This window comes from Xenopus tropicalis, chromosome 10 (genome assembly GCF_000004195.4).
Source record: "Xenopus tropicalis strain Nigerian chromosome 10, UCB_Xtro_10.0, whole genome shotgun sequence".
NCBI lineage: Eukaryota > Metazoa > Chordata > Amphibia > Anura > Pipidae > Xenopus > Xenopus tropicalis.
In genome coordinates, this window is record NC_030686.2 from 39,173,200 (window position 1) to 39,192,252 (window position 19,053).

The 19,053-nt window shown below is 39.6% G+C and overlaps 1 protein-coding gene across 1 annotated transcript; it reads left to right on the plus strand.

Annotated features, from left to right (window-relative positions):
* Positions 1 to 13,724: 13,724 nt before the first annotated feature.
* Positions 13,725 to 14,882, plus strand: LOC116407926 (N-formyl peptide receptor 3-like). The gene has a single exon (XM_031894201.1). It carries the CDS (start codon positions 13,725 to 13,727, stop codon positions 14,880 to 14,882), a length of 1,158 nt encoding a protein of 385 aa, XP_031750061.1.
* Positions 14,883 to 19,053: the final 4,171 nt, after the last annotated feature.

The following is a 19,053-nucleotide window of genomic DNA, read 5'->3' on the forward strand; positions in this document are numbered from 1 at the left end:
TAGGCTGCCCTAGTGAAAGGCCCTCGGGTGCCTTAATATAAATACGGCCCTGGACCCCATACCTGTATTGTGTACTCATGTACTTACAGGGCCTGGCTGGAAAGGTGGTGGGATCCTCATGTTCTCCAGTTCTTCCCAGTCGATGGAAGCATAAAACCGATGTTGCCGGATATTTCCATTCAGACCAAGGCGTCTGTGGGCCTTCTTTTTCAGAAGCTAAAGATAGAATAGAGCAATTGTTTAAACCCATAGAAAAATTAACCCGGCGCATTTCAGTAAAATAGGGATTCATTTAACCCCCTGTTATAAAATACGTGGATATCAGAAGTCCCCAATTGGTCATCCCTAGTGCGCATAAAATCAGCATATAGGGTTCAGATCTTTCCCCAGAATTAATCATTACTCTCAGCTACAATTAACTACTAAGAAGTTACTGTCAGTTATACATTACAGGAATTGAAAAGCCAAGGTATTTTTTATTATATGCCATAAATTACAATGCTTATTGGGTAATTAACTCAGTAACATTGTGTTTAATAGCTGTGAGTTATCTATTCTCTGATGTGTAAGAGCCCGGGTACCCTGTATAAGTAATGACTTCTAAAAGCTCATATACATTATCAGAAGAGATGGAAACCCCGTTGCTATGGGGAGAGGCTGACAAAATAGCTGCTCGGACCCACCTCCCTCAGAATATCCCGTAATTCTGAGCGGATCCGCCTTGGAATGTTGGGCTTATCCTCGAGGATCGATCTTTCCACACTGGCCTGGTCACGTCCATCCTGGAATGGGGATTTTCTGGTGGCCATTTTGCATAGGGTAATGCCGAATGACCACCAGTCCACAGCTGCAGTGTACTGCTGGTCCAGTAGCACCTTAATAATAAACATCAGTTTAGTTACAAACATGTAAACAACTCCTTTTTCAGATTTCCCCCAAAATATGTATGCACCACCCTCTGAGCAGATGTTAAAGGGGTGCTTCACCATTAAGCTATCCATCTTAATTATCCCTTTTACATTTAGAGAAAGATTAAAAAATCTTGTCAGCCCTAAAATACATGTTATAAGTTCACTGAAATGAGTTACTCACCTCGGGTGCCATGTAGGTGTATGTTCCTGCGTAGCCACGGGTTGTATTATGGCCGAACACCCCTTCTGCCACCGCACCGAAGTCAGCGAGCTTGATGTGTCCCTCGCTGCTCAGTAAGACATTTCCCGGTTTGATGTCTCTGCAAGATTGAATTGAGGTAGAAATTGCAAATATATACGGCTATTGTGTTACAAGAGAATAGGAAAGACTAACCTGGGCCAATATTAGGGTTGGACTGGGCCAGCGGGACACTGTACAAAACCTGGAGGGTCCCACCGGCCCACACCTGATCTCTGCTTGCCATCCCCAATTTCTCCGCGATGCCCTCCCTCCCCCATTGTGCCAAAGTAAGTATTAGGTGGGTGCGGGGGGGGGGGGAGGAGCTGACGGTGGGTGAGTGGGCAGGGAGCCCTAGAAGGGGTTTGGGGGGCCCTGGGGTAGCAGCCTCAGTTGGCATCTCACACCCCAGTCCAACCCTGGACAAAATCCCTTCACGGTAAGTAACATACAGTAAAATATATATAATGGATCAGATGTGATCCATATACACTGACAGATCACTGGAAGGGAATCCTATAAGAACCCAATCTGAGTTAAGGGAACAGGGAAATACATAGCAATTGGGGAAAAGAAAATGAAGACCTTATATAGATGAGAGGCCAATGTCACTTACCGATGTATAATCCCACGAGAATGTAGGTACTGCAGGCCGCAAACCATCTCCGCCGAGTAGAAGCTTTTCCAAAAAGGACATTTTAGTCATCTTTATGCTAAATACATATCATACCCCTATATCCCTGTGTTATTCAAAATGTAATAAATGATTTAGTCCTTGTTTTTAAATGACAGCACCCGCACCAGTCACACACGTCACAAACACATTTATTTAGTGACATCCCGTGATGTGAAATAGAAAGTTCCCCCTTTTGTTAAATGTATTGGTTTATGAGGCCGTTCATGTACAAGATCAAACAGCTCTGTTAGACAGGTACCACTTATTGTACAGCGCTGCGGAATATGTTGGCTCTTTATAAATAAATGTTAATAAAATAATAAAAATACCTAACTCTAATACTGGTACTTATACTGTATTCTACCCCTGCACTGGGCACATGAAATGGTTCTTTTATAAAACACCAATTTGTGCTCTTCAGGGTACAGATATTTTGGGTTATTCCCTATAAGGTGCCAGTATATTATACTATTACATTTTTATATTGACATTAACCCTTTTGTTTCAGCACTAAGTGCAATAAATATTTTGTCCCTTACATCACTTCTCTCTGTTTCATGGGTCTGTCCATGAGGATATCATGAAGGCTTCCACCGCTGGCATATTCCATTATGAAGAAGGCATGGAACTGGTTATAGAGACAGAGAGGAAGAGGTTTAGCCAGATATACGGGCAGCGCAACACTGAACAGCAGAGAACAGGTTTATAAATAATTATTTCACAGATAAAGAGAGTTATACAATGATATACAAAACAGTATGGGATCTCTTATCCGGAAACCCGTTATCCAGAAAGCTCCGAATTACCAAAAGCCCGTCTCCCATTGACTCCATTTTAGTCAAATAATTAAGAATTTTAAAATTGATTCCCTTTTTCTTTGCAATAATAAAACAGTACCTTGTGATTGATCCAAACTAAGATATAATTACCCCTTATTGGGGCAGAACAGCCCTATTGGGTTTATTTCATGGTTAAATGATTCCCTTTTCTCTGTAATAATAAAACAGTACCTGTACTTGATCCCAACTAAGATATAATTACCCCTTATTGGGGGCAGAACAGCCCTATTGGGTTTATTTAATGGTTAAATGATTCCCTTTTCTCTGTAATAATAAAACAGTACCTGTACTTGATCCCAACTAAGATATAAATAATCCTTATTGGATGCAAATCAATCCTATTGGGTTTAATAAATATTTTATTGATTTTTTTAGTAGACTTAAGGTATGGAGATCCAAATTACAGAAAGACCCCTTATCCGGAATACCATTGGTCCCGAGCATTCTGGATAATGGGTCCTATACCTGTATATATATATTAGGAAATATAAATGGCTGCTACATATATTCAGCAGTTATGTAAGGACTTTTATCATGGAGACATGATTCATGACACTGAATACTTGTACATGGCTCCTGGTTGTTAATATAAAATGATGTGGCTGTGACTTCATCCCAAACATTTCACTAAAGCGCTAATAATGAGTGGGGGAAGCTCTTCAGTATATGTACAGTCTGGGAATGCTTAGGGCCTAGATCTTTCTGGATAAGGGATCTCTCTGTAATTAAAATACCTACATCATAGTGATATAAAACACATACCAGGTACAGAAAAGCAATATTGTTTTGCCAGCAATGGGATTTATGCAGCTGAGTAACCATAATGTTTTATTATTTCAAAGATAAAGGAAATTATTTTTACAAAACATGGAAAAAAATGAAATTTACAGAGCTTTCTGGATAAGGGACTTCTAGATAATGGATACTATATCTGTAGTCAAATAAATAGTATGACATGACTGACATGATTTCATACCTGGCTCTGGAATGTTGCATGAGCGTGGCACAAGAGCTGATGCCCTGCAGCCACCCTCAGTAACCGCGCCTCCTTCTGGATGGAATCCATGTTGCCTGGCTCCTTCTTGATGATCTTAATGGCCACAAGTTGTTTGGCCGTCGGGGTGGAAGCCAACATGACCTAAGAAAGGCAGGGGCATTAGAAAATATTGCAAGATTTAATTTACAGTCACTACTGTGTCTCAATGTCAGTGGCAGGAATAATGAGCCGAAGGGTCAGTATAATATAAGAACATGTTTATTCACACTTGTGGCTTTAGCAAATGGTAAGTACAGGGGCCCAACTCCATCCCCTGGTGCCCCTTCCCTGCTCTGGGAGAATGATGTGCAAGGAAAGGAACTGGAATGGGTCCCCCCTCTCCATAAGGGAGTGCAGGTTGCATTATAAGGAAAATTGTGCCAATTTTGTTGCCCCTGTGTCTCTTATATCATCTAATAAATAAAAAAAAGCATCTTCCCATCACTTACATTTCCAAATCCACCTTCTCCAAGTTGGTAATGGAAGGTAAACTTGGTGATGTCCACAGAGAGAGGCCTCCTACCTTCAATGCAAGATCTCACCTGGCTGCTTCCTTCTGCTGGGAAAGGGAAAATTATCTTAATTGCACATACTGAAAAGTACACTGGGGTCATTTATCAACACTGGGCAATATTGCCTATGGACAGTAACCCATGGCAACCAATCAAACTATTGCATTCATTGTTATACCTGCAGCTGGCTGAAAAAGGCCAATCACTGATTGGTTGCTATGGATTACTGCCCACATGCAAATTTGTCCAGTGTTGATAAATTAGCCCCTAATCTTTAAAAGCAATGTTCCACTTATAAACGTTTAGTATAATATAGATATTATTGTAATGGTTGTGGTACTTTAGCTCAACTGCAAACGGTCCCAGAATATCAACATGTATATCATTCATAAAGTTCAGCCCAAGATATTAATTTGCTACATCATTGGATCTAACAGTCAATATAGGGCTTAATTATAAGAATGATTTGTGTTGCCTGATGCACAGGGAGATAAAGGGCTTGGTTCTTTTATTCCATAACAAGTTGATCCTCTGTTGGGAGGAGACAGTTAAGATTCACTAGAGTAGAAAGATGGCTGTTTGTCTATGTGTGAGTATGGGGGGGGGGTGATCCAGCTGACTATTTTGTAGTCTAGAAAAGTATAATTAACTTGAATTAAAAAATAATAAAGACAATTGTGAAGCCTATTTTGTCAGTTACCAGTGCTGAATACACTCTCTTCAAGGCTCCTGCTGCTTTTTTCCTCCATGAAGGTGTTGGTCTCCTTCCTTCTCTTCCTCTCTCTCCCTTCTTCATCTTCAGAGGTGATGATGCGCCTTTTGATGTTCCTCCGAACTCGCTTTTCCTCCACAAAGCTGCCGGATGTGTTCTTCTGCTCTCCTCCTTCTCCATCAGAGCTGTCAACACATCTCTTTAGGCGCCTCCATTCTCTCTTCTCCTCAATGCCGCTGCATTTCCTCTTCTTCTCTTCTTTTTCTTCTTCCTCGTCGCTCTCGATCTTCCTTTTCAGCTTCTTCCTTCTTCTCATTTCCTCCAACTCGATTGAAATGCTCCTCAAAGACATTTTGCTTTGAAATCACTGTCAAAAATTCACAGCCAAAAATCGCACTCAGACTCTCGAAAGACCTAAGCAAAGTGGAGACAGTTGGGCCAACTGTCACTCTGCTGTGCTTGTCACAAGACCTTTGCAGCCTAGACCAACTGACACTATAGCTGGAGTCTATCGAGAGATGCTAGAATATGTAGTTCAGCCACGTGGCTGTAAGCGGGACATTCCTAGCACTGGCCATGATGGCATTTTGAGTTTTTCTACGAGACAGTACCTTTAGAGGCTCGTGAATATATGTTCAAAGAGAAATGAGAGAAATTAAATAGAAAGAATCAACCCCATATCAGCCCAGCGGAGGTTATTATTTAAGGCTGCTGTCACTGTCCCTGTATTATATGAACCCGTCCAGTGATATAAATCCCTATTTCCATAGTGGAAATGGGAGCAGAGCTGACTCTTATATTTGGTACAGACAATGACTACATACAAGAATAAACCAGGAGAACATGACTGTTACTCTATCCCTTTTAGCTTCCATTCTAGAACCAGAATAGAAAAGACTGTACCTGTGCCCGTGCCAGATAATGTCAGTTATTAAGGAGCAAAAAAATATCAAACCAGAGACAAGGAGACAGACCCTGCACCCTGTGTCAGAGTTTAACAGTGTCAGCTATGGGGAGACAGTATGTTGGTCACACAAAAATACATATATCCAACGTTAAACATTATCAGTTATCAAGAGTACCACAAGCCAATGGAAAAGCTTGTTATTGACCGCACCACCTAACAAATCACCATCTGGGTACCCAGGAGATGCCAACATCAAAACGTAACTTTTATATTAATTAACACATATTTTGGGGTCAGAGAGAAAAAACATAATTGTAAGATAAACATAAGCAACAGTCTCACTAGAGTATAAAGGTGCAGCCTCAGGCATAATGGTAGCAAATTGGGATTCAAATCCATATACGATATAACCATGCCTGCCTGTGCTGCCCAAATAGTGTAAATTGACTCCAGCGAGCTTCACATAGTTGAAAATACCAATTAGGCAAAAAAAATATCCCAAGAAAAAAATAGGCATTATACCAGCAAAATCAAAGTAAAGTTATGGGTCACTGGCAACTGTAGTTGGAATCTGATCAGCTATTATCCTGGCTTCTGCTTTAAACACAGTGGGTGAGCTGTAGCCTATAGGATAAACCCGTGTAAACGGGATTTTTTTTAAGAGTTTGGAATTCATTCCCAAAATTCCTTTTGTTGGCGACAGTGAGGAAACCCATACTGCAACTTATGAGAACCCTGCCTAACTACCGTCACAGCCCCCAGATTAGAGCCTAGGAAAGGGGGTGTCAGTGCAGTGCAGCCATAGCGTATGCGCCCATAAACCTGAGTAATAACCTGCTGGTAATATCCCATGGCCCGCTGAATATTGGTGCCCAAAAGAAAATAAAATCCAAGTTGCCAATGCGCGTTTCTCATCTCTGACTTTATCAAAGCAGTGTTCCAGAAACATAGGATATGGCACTGCTGGGCAGATCTGGACTGGCAATCTGTGGGTTCAGGCAAATGTCAGAGGGGCTGCTGTAAGATGCCATAGACAGTCACTATTTATTGGGCTGGGGGGGGGCTGTTTGGGCCTCTGGGTACTTGGAATGCCAGGACCCAGACCCAGGCCCAGACTGGTAATCTGTGGGTTCAGGCAAATGCCAGAGGGGCTGCTGTAAGATGGCATAGACAGTCACTATTTATTGGGCTGGGGGGGCTGTTTGGGCCTCTGGGTACTTGGAATGCCAGGACCCAGGCCCAGACTGACAATCTGTGGGTTCAGGCAAATGCCAGAGGGGCTGCTGTAAGGTGCCATAGACAGTCCCTATTTATTGGGCAGGGGGGCTGTTTGGGCCTCTGGGTACTTGAACTTGCAGGGCCTATTTTTAATCTCCATTCTCCATTAATTATTTTGGGAAAAATCTAGAACTCGAATGCAGTTTTTCTAAATAGCCAGAGTATTTACAAAAGACTCAAATTGCAAACGCTCATGTGAAAGTAATGTACTGTAAACACTGTCATTTTTCCATTGACTTCTACAGAAACTCGTACCCTTTTATCTACCATGTTTTTCATTCTAGTTTTTGACTAGTTCTTGACCACTGTCTAATGTAAAAAGAGTTGGGGAGCAACTCAAGTATGAAAAGTTCCTAGGGGGGCTAAATAAGGGCTGTGATTGGTTATTTGGTAGCCCTTATTGGGACTGACAGCCTATAGAAGGCTCTGTTTGGCAGTACATCTGGTTTTTATACAACCAAAACTTCCCCCTAAGACAGGAATCCAAAATAAGCATCTGCTTTGAGGCCACTGGAAGCAACATACAAAGGGTTGTTGCCCCCGGAGCCACTGGTTGGGGATCACTGATTTAGACAATAAAAACCCCAATAAGATTATTTGCCGCCAACAGGGATTGTATGTATGTATATCTTTATTTATAAAGCGCTACTCTATGTACAGTAGAGGTTTGGTAGATTCGTTCCCATCCAGTCCAAGCAACTGTTTTATTAACAGAGAAAAATTAAAATCATCTAAAAAAAATAAGAATCTTTTGCTGAAATAGAAATGGAAAAAAGCATACTTTTAATTCTGAATATTCTAGATAATGGACTTTCCTTATAACCCCATACCTGTATAGGCAAAATAACAAAATCTTGACTGGCACCTTGTGGTTGTCAAAAAAATGGAAACAAAAATGACAACTGCTTCCGTTTTACAGAATGATTAACAAAGGTTACTACTAGCTTTATATCATACAAGTATGGCTTCTATTATCCAGAATACACGGTACCTGGGTTTTCCCATATAAAGGATCTTTCTGTAATTTGGATCTCCATACTTTAAGTCAACTAAAAAAATAATTTAAGCATTAAATAAACCCAATAGGATTGTTTTGCCTTCAATAAGGATTCATTATATCTTGGCTGGAATCAACTACAAAAGGTACTGTCTTATTATTATAGAGAAAAACAAAATGGGTTTCAAAACATTTGAATTATTTGATTAAAATGGAGTTTATGGGAGATGGCCTTCCAGTCATTCGGAGCTTCCTGAATAAAGGGGTTCTGGACAACAGATCCTTTACCTGTATATATATATATATATATATATATATAAATATAAAGATGGGTCCGCCTCCCTTTGCATAGCATACAAAAAAAAAGATAACAAGTTTGCATTTATTTCACCGGCAACCATTTGATTGTGAATAATATCAGCATAACTCAGCATGTACCTCATACAGAGGCATTTCACTTACAGATTTTTTTTTAATTTGCAGTTTTTAATTCCAGGCATTGATTCAGACTGATGCACATATGAAATTAAACCCCAAGCCCATGAAAACCTTACCCTGCAACTTGTGTGCAATTTGCCATAGCAGATGCCAATTTGCCTCCATATTGCCATTAGGGGGAAAATGCTTTATTGTGGGTAAGAAAAACTCCACTCAGCAACAAGCTGAGGTTTGTGAACTCACGGGTGGTTTCAGTAAACAATTAGCCCAAAGGCTTGAGCTTATACATGCATGGGATGTGTATATGAGAAAACAAACAGCACTAGTTTACCCAAGATACAAGGCTGATTCATCCTTCTGCTTTAGTTTTAGCTTCTAACAGAGAAGACAGATATGATCACTCAAAATTTCTGCTTTGCCATAAGCGAATACCTTATTCAACCAATAGTGATACAGTGATTTGGTACTGCAGCTTTGTTGTGACAGTTAGCCTACCCTGTGGGTCTCATTGGCAATGCCATCTTCGTAACGGTGTTTAAAATGAAGGACAACAAGAACAAGATGTGGTTTCTAAACTTGGCCGTGCCCTTTCTCCTCTGTGTGCCATTGGATACTATTGTTTTTATCAAAGAGGGCTGGACCTTTGGTTGGGACTTTGTAAATTAAATAATTTTCTGTATGTGTGTAATATGCTTGGCACATAAGATTCTACTCTCAATTAGCACTGGCATCAAGCATCCCTGTACACACTCATAGTGGTGACTATAGAATTGGTGGGTAAACATATTGCGTCCCATTAAATACTTTGTATTTACATCTTTCTATATATCATCTACTGAGATGCCACATGTGATTGGCTACCCACATCTTGTTTTGGAGAGAGGACTTGTAGGACACACTCATTTCTAAAAGACAGGGACTAGGGAGGATGTATGGGGAGCTCCAATAAAGGTGATTTTTAGTTCAAATTGAAGATGCCTAATATATTATTGCCTACCTGATGACGGTTATTTTCAAAAACACAAAATCTCCCCTTTAATAGGGTGGTGGCAAAAACTGTAATAAAATATAACACTGTATAGAGAAGCTTAAAGAAGGCAGGTGTGCTCATACGTGCAACATGCCTACCAGAAGTATTGTATGTTTGCTTGAAAATTTCCAGGAAGGCAGAATGAATGCAAAATAAACAGACCCACTTCTCAAAAATGCAAAGACATATCAACTGTATTATTTATAAACTTTTCTCTGCCGTAGTTTCTCAGCTTGCTGGAAGCCTATTTGCTCATTATAAGACAGAGGGGTAGTCCAAAGAAGGGCGACTAAGTTTACAAAGTGTATGGAAGGTCTTACTTATGAAGAAAGGCTGGTCAAGTTAGAATTGAATTAGAATTTATATGGAGGTGTATGAGGCAGATATAATCACTATGTATAAATGTATAAGGAGTGATTAGCACACACCCCAGACACAAGTGCAAGAGCACTAAGGGGTGCTCAATAAAAAAGCACTACATCTAAAGATTGCCTGTGCTCTGCCAAAAGGTAGGCATTAAGTACAGGGCTCCATTGTGGCCTTTATCTACCATAACTCCTAACATGTGCAGGACAGTTAGGGGGCAGGAAACTTCCCACAACAGCCCCTCATGAATACAACGGTGCCAAACACAGGCAGTGCTGTATTCATGGGATGAACACATGTATCTGCTATGAAATTCAAATATTTTTATTGATTCTGGACAGGGGGCACCAACATGGAAGATCCTTCAGCCAACACATCCAGCATCCAGTCGGATTAAAAGAAAGGAGGTTACATCTTTATATTCAAAGGTTTTTTCTTTACAGTAAGAGTTGTGAAGTTGTAGCACAAAGTTGATCCAGGGACTGGTCAGATTGCCATTTTGGAGTCAGGAAGGAATGTTCCCCTCAGAAGCAAACTGGAGAGACTTCAGAAAGGGTTTTCTGCCTTTTTTCTTATCATCTAGCAGTTAAGCAGATTTCATTTAGATCAAACGTTTTAACTTAATGGACATGTCTTTATTTAAGTCAAATTTCTACAGCATACATGTTACGTCTCTTTTAGACATGGATCACCTCCTTGACTTGAAGTTTCCTGCAGCTTCCAGCGGCATTTTTTTCATACAAAAGATTCCAGAACCACTAGTGCATAACAGCAAGCGCTAAAGGAGCATGTTCATGAAAGCAGCACAATTTAATGTTTTATGCTATTATAATGAACAGAAGCCGCAATTTGCTAAGGCGCATCTTAGCATTTCCTACAATGCCATATAGTGTATCTCTTTGCTAATATGCCTAATTAGTGCACTCTTCTAAATGGAACGTTACAGCTTCAGTAGATTTTCCTTAATGTTCCCATAAATATGATTGCCATTTGTTCCAGCACAACTAAAGATAAAAGCTGTAAAACAGATGTATCAAAAGGTACAGTGCCCAAGCGCAACAGCAAAATGCAAGCATTCTTCAGGCAATCTTTTATAGATACAGGTACAACGTTGGGTTTTGCATTGGTATCGGATTTTTAGTGACCATATTTATTTGCCTGCTCTACTCTATGAAGAAAACTAGTTGCTGTTCTTGCCCTGCACTGGTAAATGTTGTATGTTTGCTCAGAAATACTACTATAGTTTATATAAACAAAGCTGCTGTTAAGCCAGGGGGGCAGCCATCCAAAGCAGAGAAGGCACAGGTTTCTTAGCAGATAACAGATAAGACACCAATATATTCTACAGCACTTATGTTATCTGCCATAGAACCTGTGCCTTTTCTGCTTTTCTCCATCTTGAATGGCTGCCCCATAGCTATACAGCAGCTTATATAGTAGTCTTTTTGTAGCAAACAGTTTTACTCCAAGCAGAGCCCGGAGTCCACATGAGGCTACCAAACAGCCAATCTCAACCCTTATTTTGCCTTCTTAAGGAACTTGTGTGGCTCCTATCTGAGTGTGGCTAACGAGTAAAAAAAGTTTGGGAATCCCTGCTTTAAAGCAGTGGTTGTCTGACTTCTTCAGTTCGAGTTCCCATTTAGGGTCCAACCTTTATTCAGGGCCGGTAGCTAACAACAAAGTCACAAAAATAGGTACTTTTACAAGGGAAACATCACTTTTTTGATAAATGAAAAAAATCCCTAATTACTGTGTTTATCAAAACAGAGTGTTTGGCGTAATGGCGAGTTTTCTATGATCCCCCGGGGACATAACTGATCTTTGAGCAGAGCTAAAAGCTGTTGCATGGCACTGTGCAAGATAATGCCAGAAACAGCAGCCGACAGCAAGATTTCTTCTGTGGATTTACAAGGACATAAACTACTGATTTTCGGATTCAGGTAGGGCGGATATTTCTGTAATGTGAATGTTTATGTCTACGACATATTTTTCAGCCTCCTTCGGAACCTGTTAGATTATTCACAGGCACATTTTTAAGGGAGCAACTGTCTGAAAGAAATATGCCTGCAAATTTGCTAACAGGTTCCCAAGAAAGTTGGGATCTATTATCTGGAATGCTTGGGATCTGTGCTTTTCTCTTGATAAGTAATCTTCCCTTTATTGGAATCACCATTACATAAGGCTGCTAGAAATCATTTTGACATTAAAAAACCCAATAGGACTGTTGTGTTCATATGTTTGCTTCCATCAAGTACAAACTAATGTTTTATTATGACAGAGCAAAACAAAAAAGCCTGATGAAGGGGCCTTAGAGCTCTGAAAGCTTGCAATGTGTTTTTATTGTTAGCCAATATAGGTATCATTTCTACAATACAGGTATGGGACCCATTATCCAGAATGCTCGGGACCAAGGGTATTCCGGATAAGGGGTCTTTCCGTAATTTGGATCTCAATACCTTAAGTCTACTAAAAAATCAATAAAACATTAATTAAACCCAATAGGATTGTTTTTCATCCAATAAGGATTAATTATATCTTAGTTGGGATCAATTACAAGGTTCTGTTTTATTTCTACATAGAAAAAGGAAATCAGTTTTAAAATTCTGAATTATTTGATTAAAATGGAGTCTATGGGAGACGGGCATTCCGTAATTCGGAGCTTTCTGGATAACGGGTTTCCGGATAAGGGGTCCGATACCTGTACTCTTGTATTTGTGTTTTGTTGGTTTTTTTTTTAATTATTATATTATGACAGAGCAAAGGGGAAAACAATAAAACAAAAAAAAAATGTTTGCTAAAATAGCTTTCTTTTAATTCTAAGTACAGGTATTCTAGATATTTTTTTTTTGTCTCTATGAAAGGGTGTTTTGTCTCTGTAACAACACTGTGACTAATCCTTATGGCTTTCTGTTCTGGATAAAATGTACATATCTATCTAGGGCTTATTGATGAACACTGGGCAAATTTACCCATGGACAGTAACCCATAGCAACCAATTGGTGATTTTTTTCATGTATCTTTGCATTTTTTTCATCCTGCTGCAGGTCGAACAATGAATGCTACAGTTTAACTGGTTGCTATGGGCTACTGCCCATGGGCAAATTTGCCCAGTGTTGATAAATGACCCCCATTAAATGAAAGATATTCATCTCTGCCTATTCTACCTCTTTTAACCAAATATCAGTCAGTACTGCCTGTGGTCAACAAAGTCCCAACAAAGTGCCCTCCACCCTATATGTCATTGGCTTCCGTGGTAAACAGTATCCCATATATATATATGTATATAACAATGGGTCAGTCACCCTTAGTATAACATATTAATAAAAGACATATAATTGCACACATTTTACGAGCAAACATTTTATTGTGAATCAAATCAGTATAACTCAGCATGTACCTTTAGACACAGAGGCATTTCAATTTCCAAGTTATAATACAAGGAACTACTTGAGACTGCTGCACATATGAAATGACACAGTTAAAATCAGTCTTTAAAATCAAACACCAAGCCACAAAAACTTGTGAGCAATTTGCTGTAGGTGATGCTAATTTGCCTTCATATATTGCTGAATTGCACTAAAGTTTTAGGGGGAAAATGTTACAAAGTGGGTAAAAAAACATGGCAATTTGCAGCTTTTTTTCAACACTTACAAATGCATTTGTATATGACCCCTTATATACTCATCTAAACCTGTATGAGCAAACAAACTGCACTAGTTTACCCAAGATACAAGGCTGATTCATCCTTCTGCTTTAGTTTTAGCTTCTAACAGAGAAGACAGAGATGATCACTCAAAATTTCTGCTTTGCCATAAGCGAATACGTTTCACAGATGAAAAATTCAACACACAGTGACACAGCGATTTGGTATTGCAGCTTCGTTGTGATTCTGTTAGCCTACCCCGTGGGTCTCATTGGCAATGCCATCGTCATCTTCGTAACGGCGTTTAAAATGAAGGACAACAAGAACAAGATCTGGTTTCTGAACTTGGCCGTGGCAGACCTTGCCTTTCTCCTCTGTGTGCCATTGGATGCTATTGTTTTTGTCAAAGAGGGTTGGATCTTTGGATTGGAACTTTGTAAACTAAATAATTTTCTGTATGTGTGTAATATGTTTGCCAGCATCTTAATCATCATGGCTTTAAATATTGATCGGGCTCTTTCCATTGCTAAACCAATTTGGCACATGAGATTCTACTCTGAAAATATTTCCTACTGGACCTGCACTTGCATGTGGGCATTAGCACTGGCATTAAGCATCCCTGTATACATTCATAGTGGTGAATATAAACATGGCGGAGCAACGTATTGCCTCCCTTTTAATACCCTGTTTTTACATCTTTTTGAGAGTGAAAAGGAGCCAGATACTAGCGAGGCAATCACCAATTTGGTCAAAATAGACAATATGTCATCTACTGAGATGTCACTTACAACGGGTGCAACTTCTGCACAACATGAGCTCAAGGGGTTTTCCTATAATCAGAAACATTGTGGAGGTGGACAGTGTTGCTCTAGACAGGAGACACTTCAGAGGCTTCAGGAGATTAGATTTTTAGGAGATTCTTTTATGATTTCATCCTTAGTATTAACTTACATTGTGCCACTCTGTGTAATCCTATTTTCCAATGTCATGGTGGCCCTGAAAGTGCAGAAATCTCAAACTGTCCACTCTAGTAGGCTCTACAGAATTATAGTCATGGTGGTGCTTGTCTACTTTCTTTCCTGGACCCCAGTGGCCTCTTCCTATGTGGTTCTCTTGGTAGGGGAGTACAATGAAAACATTGAACTACTAGATAACATGTATAGCCTTACCCCTTTACTGATCAGTATATCCTATTTAAACAGCTGCTTAAACCCCATCATGTATGTGCTGGTTAGCAGAAGAATAAGGCGTCGGATTAGTGATATGATTAGAATGATAAAGAGCAGAACATCAGTATAGGTGGGGGCAGAAATAAACAAAAGGGGATCTATTAAGGAAACAAAAATGTTATATGTGTCATGCAATGGCTCTGTTCTGAACTGACAAATTACTTTTCATTATCCTTCACTCAGCAGCCTCTCTTGGATGCCAGCCAGCCATCAGTAGACCTAAAAGAGGACTGCTTTCCCTGTATGAAGGGAGTTGTGATTTGCTACCCACATCTTAGAATGTTTTTGAGGAAGGACTTTAGGACACACCAACCACTGATTTATAACAGACAGGGACCAGAGAGGATTTATGGGGAGCTCCAATAATGGTGCTTTTGAGTCCAAGTTGAAGGTACCTATATTATGCATTATCGCCCACAAAATCACCACCAATAGGATGTTGGCAAAAACAGTAATAACACCGTATGGAGAAGCTTGATGAAGGTAGCTATAAAATCAGGCTCATACATGTAACACACATACCTTAAGTGTATCCACTAGAAATTTTCCTTGAAGGCAAAGTCATGATTCAATTGCAACTGTTGAAATAATGCAAAAATGCAAAGACATATCAACTGTATTATTTATAAACTCTAGCAACCTTGTTAATCAATAAAGGAACTGTGCCACTTGGACTTCAGTATTGTCCTTTTTCTTCCTTGGTCTGTTTGCTCATTCTGTTCATTATAAGACATAGGGGTAGTCCAAAGAAGAGTGACAAAGTTGACAAAGGGTCTGGAAAGTCTCATTTATGAAGAAAGGCTGGTTACGTTGGAACTGTTTTTAAAAAAAAAGGTGCATTAGGTAGATATGATGTATAAATATATAAGGGAACATACAATAAACTCTCTGGGGGTGATTTGTAGACCCCTGACAAAAGTGATAAAAGAGCAATAAGGGGTGCTCATTAAAAAAGCACTGAGTCTGAGGTCTCCATTGTGGCCTGCTACTATCAACACCCCCTAACTTGTGCCTAACTTGTCCCACAACTGCCCCCCATAAATACAGTGGTGCCAAATGCAGGCAGGTGCTGGAATCATGGGATGTACACAGGTCTTTGAGCTCAGTTGTAGATCAGAAAGATCTTCAGAAATTGTTCTTCATGGACAACAGGAAAGATTGTGCCATTTTTCTTTTAGTTTTGCATCCTGCCCTCTCATGCTTTGTTCACAAGTAGATCCTTCAGCAGACACATCCAGCATCCAATATGAAAAAAAATGTCTTACGGTGCAAAAATTTTCTATACGTTGAGATCTGTGAAGTTGTAGCACAAAGTTGTTCCAGGGACTAGTCTGATTGCCATCTTGGAGTCAGGAAGGAATTATCCCCCTCAGAAGCAAACAGGAAAGACTTCATTATAGGGTTTTTGTACTTCCTCCTGATCATATAGCAGTTAAGCAGATTTGCAGTATAACTTTGCAATATACATCAATTAAAACATATGCAGCATTTTCATAGTTTTGAATGTAATCTGGAACAGTTCCCTAAGCCCTGCCCCACATTCTCCTTCTGATCTGGCTGACTACTTTGAGACTCAAAAACAAAATGCAACAGTAGTGGGCTGCTCTCAGCCTGCATCCTCCAAATCCCACAATCCCCTGCAAACCTGATGTCAATAAGGAAAGGAACATCACAGTACAATGCATTGTGGGTTAAGTAGTTCCTGCATGCTGTCTGTAAGCTTTGGAGAAGTTGTTACAATTTGTAACATCAGTGTTTTAGTCCCTCCCTCCTTTCAAATGCAGAAAGAGAAGAACTGTTTTGCAGCTGAATTTCATACTTTTTGAAGGAACAGTGATAGGTATATTAGAGGTTTCTGCGTTGGGTGGGTCTCTTTAGCAAATTTTGGTTCGGAACACAGAGTTTCGTTTTAAAGTTAAAACATACCAGAATTGCCAGACAATACACATATGGGCTAAATCAAAAAGAAGCCTAAAAATGTCAAAGCTACAAGTCCGGCAGTCAGAGCCGTAGATTGCAGGCGATTACAGCTTCTGAAAATTATATTCTATTCATATTGTCAAATTGATACAGTACTGTACTTCCAAGCACTATTCAGACAGATACCCATTACTATCTCTTCTCTAATTATCCTAATGTCCCTAATGCTAAAAGCTCCTTATAACAAATGAGGACATTAAAATGCTCTCAGGTTTTTCTAAATAACATTTAATATGACCCTATTAATGCCATTTTATAATAATCATATTTGCCGTTTCCTGAGTAAAATAAGAAGTTCCCATATTTGAAAGACATAAAAAAAAGAGAATTTCCATAGGTTTACTGGGGTCAATTAATAAGATCATGGCGCATGGGGTGTTATTTTTAGTGGTATTTCTCTGCTGAGCAGTCTTTCACTTTCTGCCCATCTCTAGCAGTACAAATGCCCATGGACTATATGCCCTGTCTGCCATGGGCCTAAATAACACAGCACCCAGCATGTTTAGAATAGAAGTGAACACTGTTAGGGGCTGATTCATTAAAGCAGTTCCATGCAGGATGCTGCCACTTTGCAGAGCGATTTGACAAAACTGGGCAGCAAACTGGAAAATGAGGTTCAATGTGGACAGGTGCAAAGTTATACACTTTGGTAGAAATAATATAAACGCAAGCTGTCTACTAAATGGTAGTTCCAGGCAGTGTCATTCTGTGGCTACTAAAGCAAATAAAGTGCTGTCTTGTATAAAAAGGGCATTGACTCAAAGGATGAAAACATAATTTTACCTCTTTATAGGTCCCTGGTAAGGCCTCACCTTGAGTATGGGGGGCAGTTTTGGGCTCCAGTCCTTAAGAAGGATATTAATGAGCTGGAGAGAGTGCAGAGACTGCAACTAAACAGGTAAAGGGGATGGAAGATTTAAACTATGAGGTTAGACTGTCAGGGTTGGGGTTGTTTTCTCTGGTAAGGAGGCGCTTGCGAGGGGACATGATTACTCTGTACAAGTACATTAGAGGGGATTATACACAGATAAGGGGTGTTCTTATCACACCAGAGGCCTCCCCTTTAGATTAGAGGAATGAATATCCAAGGCTATTGTGATACTAATATCTACAGTTAGTATTAGTGTTTGTATATATATAGTTTATGTATGTGCGTGTATAGATTGGTAGGTGTGGGTTGTGTGTGCTGGGTTTACTTGGAAGGGTTGAACTTGATGGACTCCGATCTTTTTTTCAACCCTATGTAACTAAGTAACTTTACTATTTAATAAACGTATTATTATTCAACCAGATAAGGGAGAATATCTGTAGTTTAGCCTCGGAAGCTGAAAGAATGGCCCTGTTCCATGAACACCATTATGCAGGGCAAATAATAACAATTGATATAAATGCAGAAGGAAATAGGAGTGACTCCAGACATTGCTGAACAGTTAGTGAAACATCTCTGTATGCTGCTTCATATTGCAAAAGCAGAGGCACCCATCTTCTAATACAGTTGGACTGGATTTTTATCTCAATCATTGGTGTGGGTATGACAGGTTCTCATTCAGCCTAGAGTTGGGCAACCAGATCACTTGAAAATTTAAGAACAAGTCTAGAAAATCCGACTAGAAAGGGCACGCCGATGGCAATGAAATTCAAATGCACTTAGTTGTGTCCCTGAATTTTTTTAATCACCCGTTAACCCTGGTCTAAAGGTTCAATAAACCCTTTTGCTACATGAGTCCTGGTATTGAGTAGATAGAAATAAAGTACAGGTACAGGACCTGTTATCCAGAATTCTTGGGACCTGGGATTTTCCAGATAAGGGGACTTTCCATAATTTAGATCTCCATAGCTTAAGTCTACTGAAATATAAACATGAATTAAACTCAACAGGATTGTTTTGACCCAATATAGATGAATTATACTTCAGTTAGGATCAAGTCAAAGCTTGTGTTTTACTATTACAGAGAAAAGGGAAATAATTTTTAAAAATGACAATCATTTGCTTACAATATAATCTATAGGGGATGGTTTCCTGTAACTCCTGGAACTTTCTGGATAATGGGTTACGATTAACAGATCCCATACCTGTATTTCCATACTTAAAAATTGCTGGTGGAAAGCATTCATGGTTTGCAACTTCAGAAGACATTTAGTTTGGACATTGTGTTTAAAATTGAAGCTTGAGAGTTATTCTTCAGGGGCAAGTGTGTGCATACTGATAGCAGGGGGAACCCCGAAATTCATTCATTTTATTTGGCCACTATTTCACTATT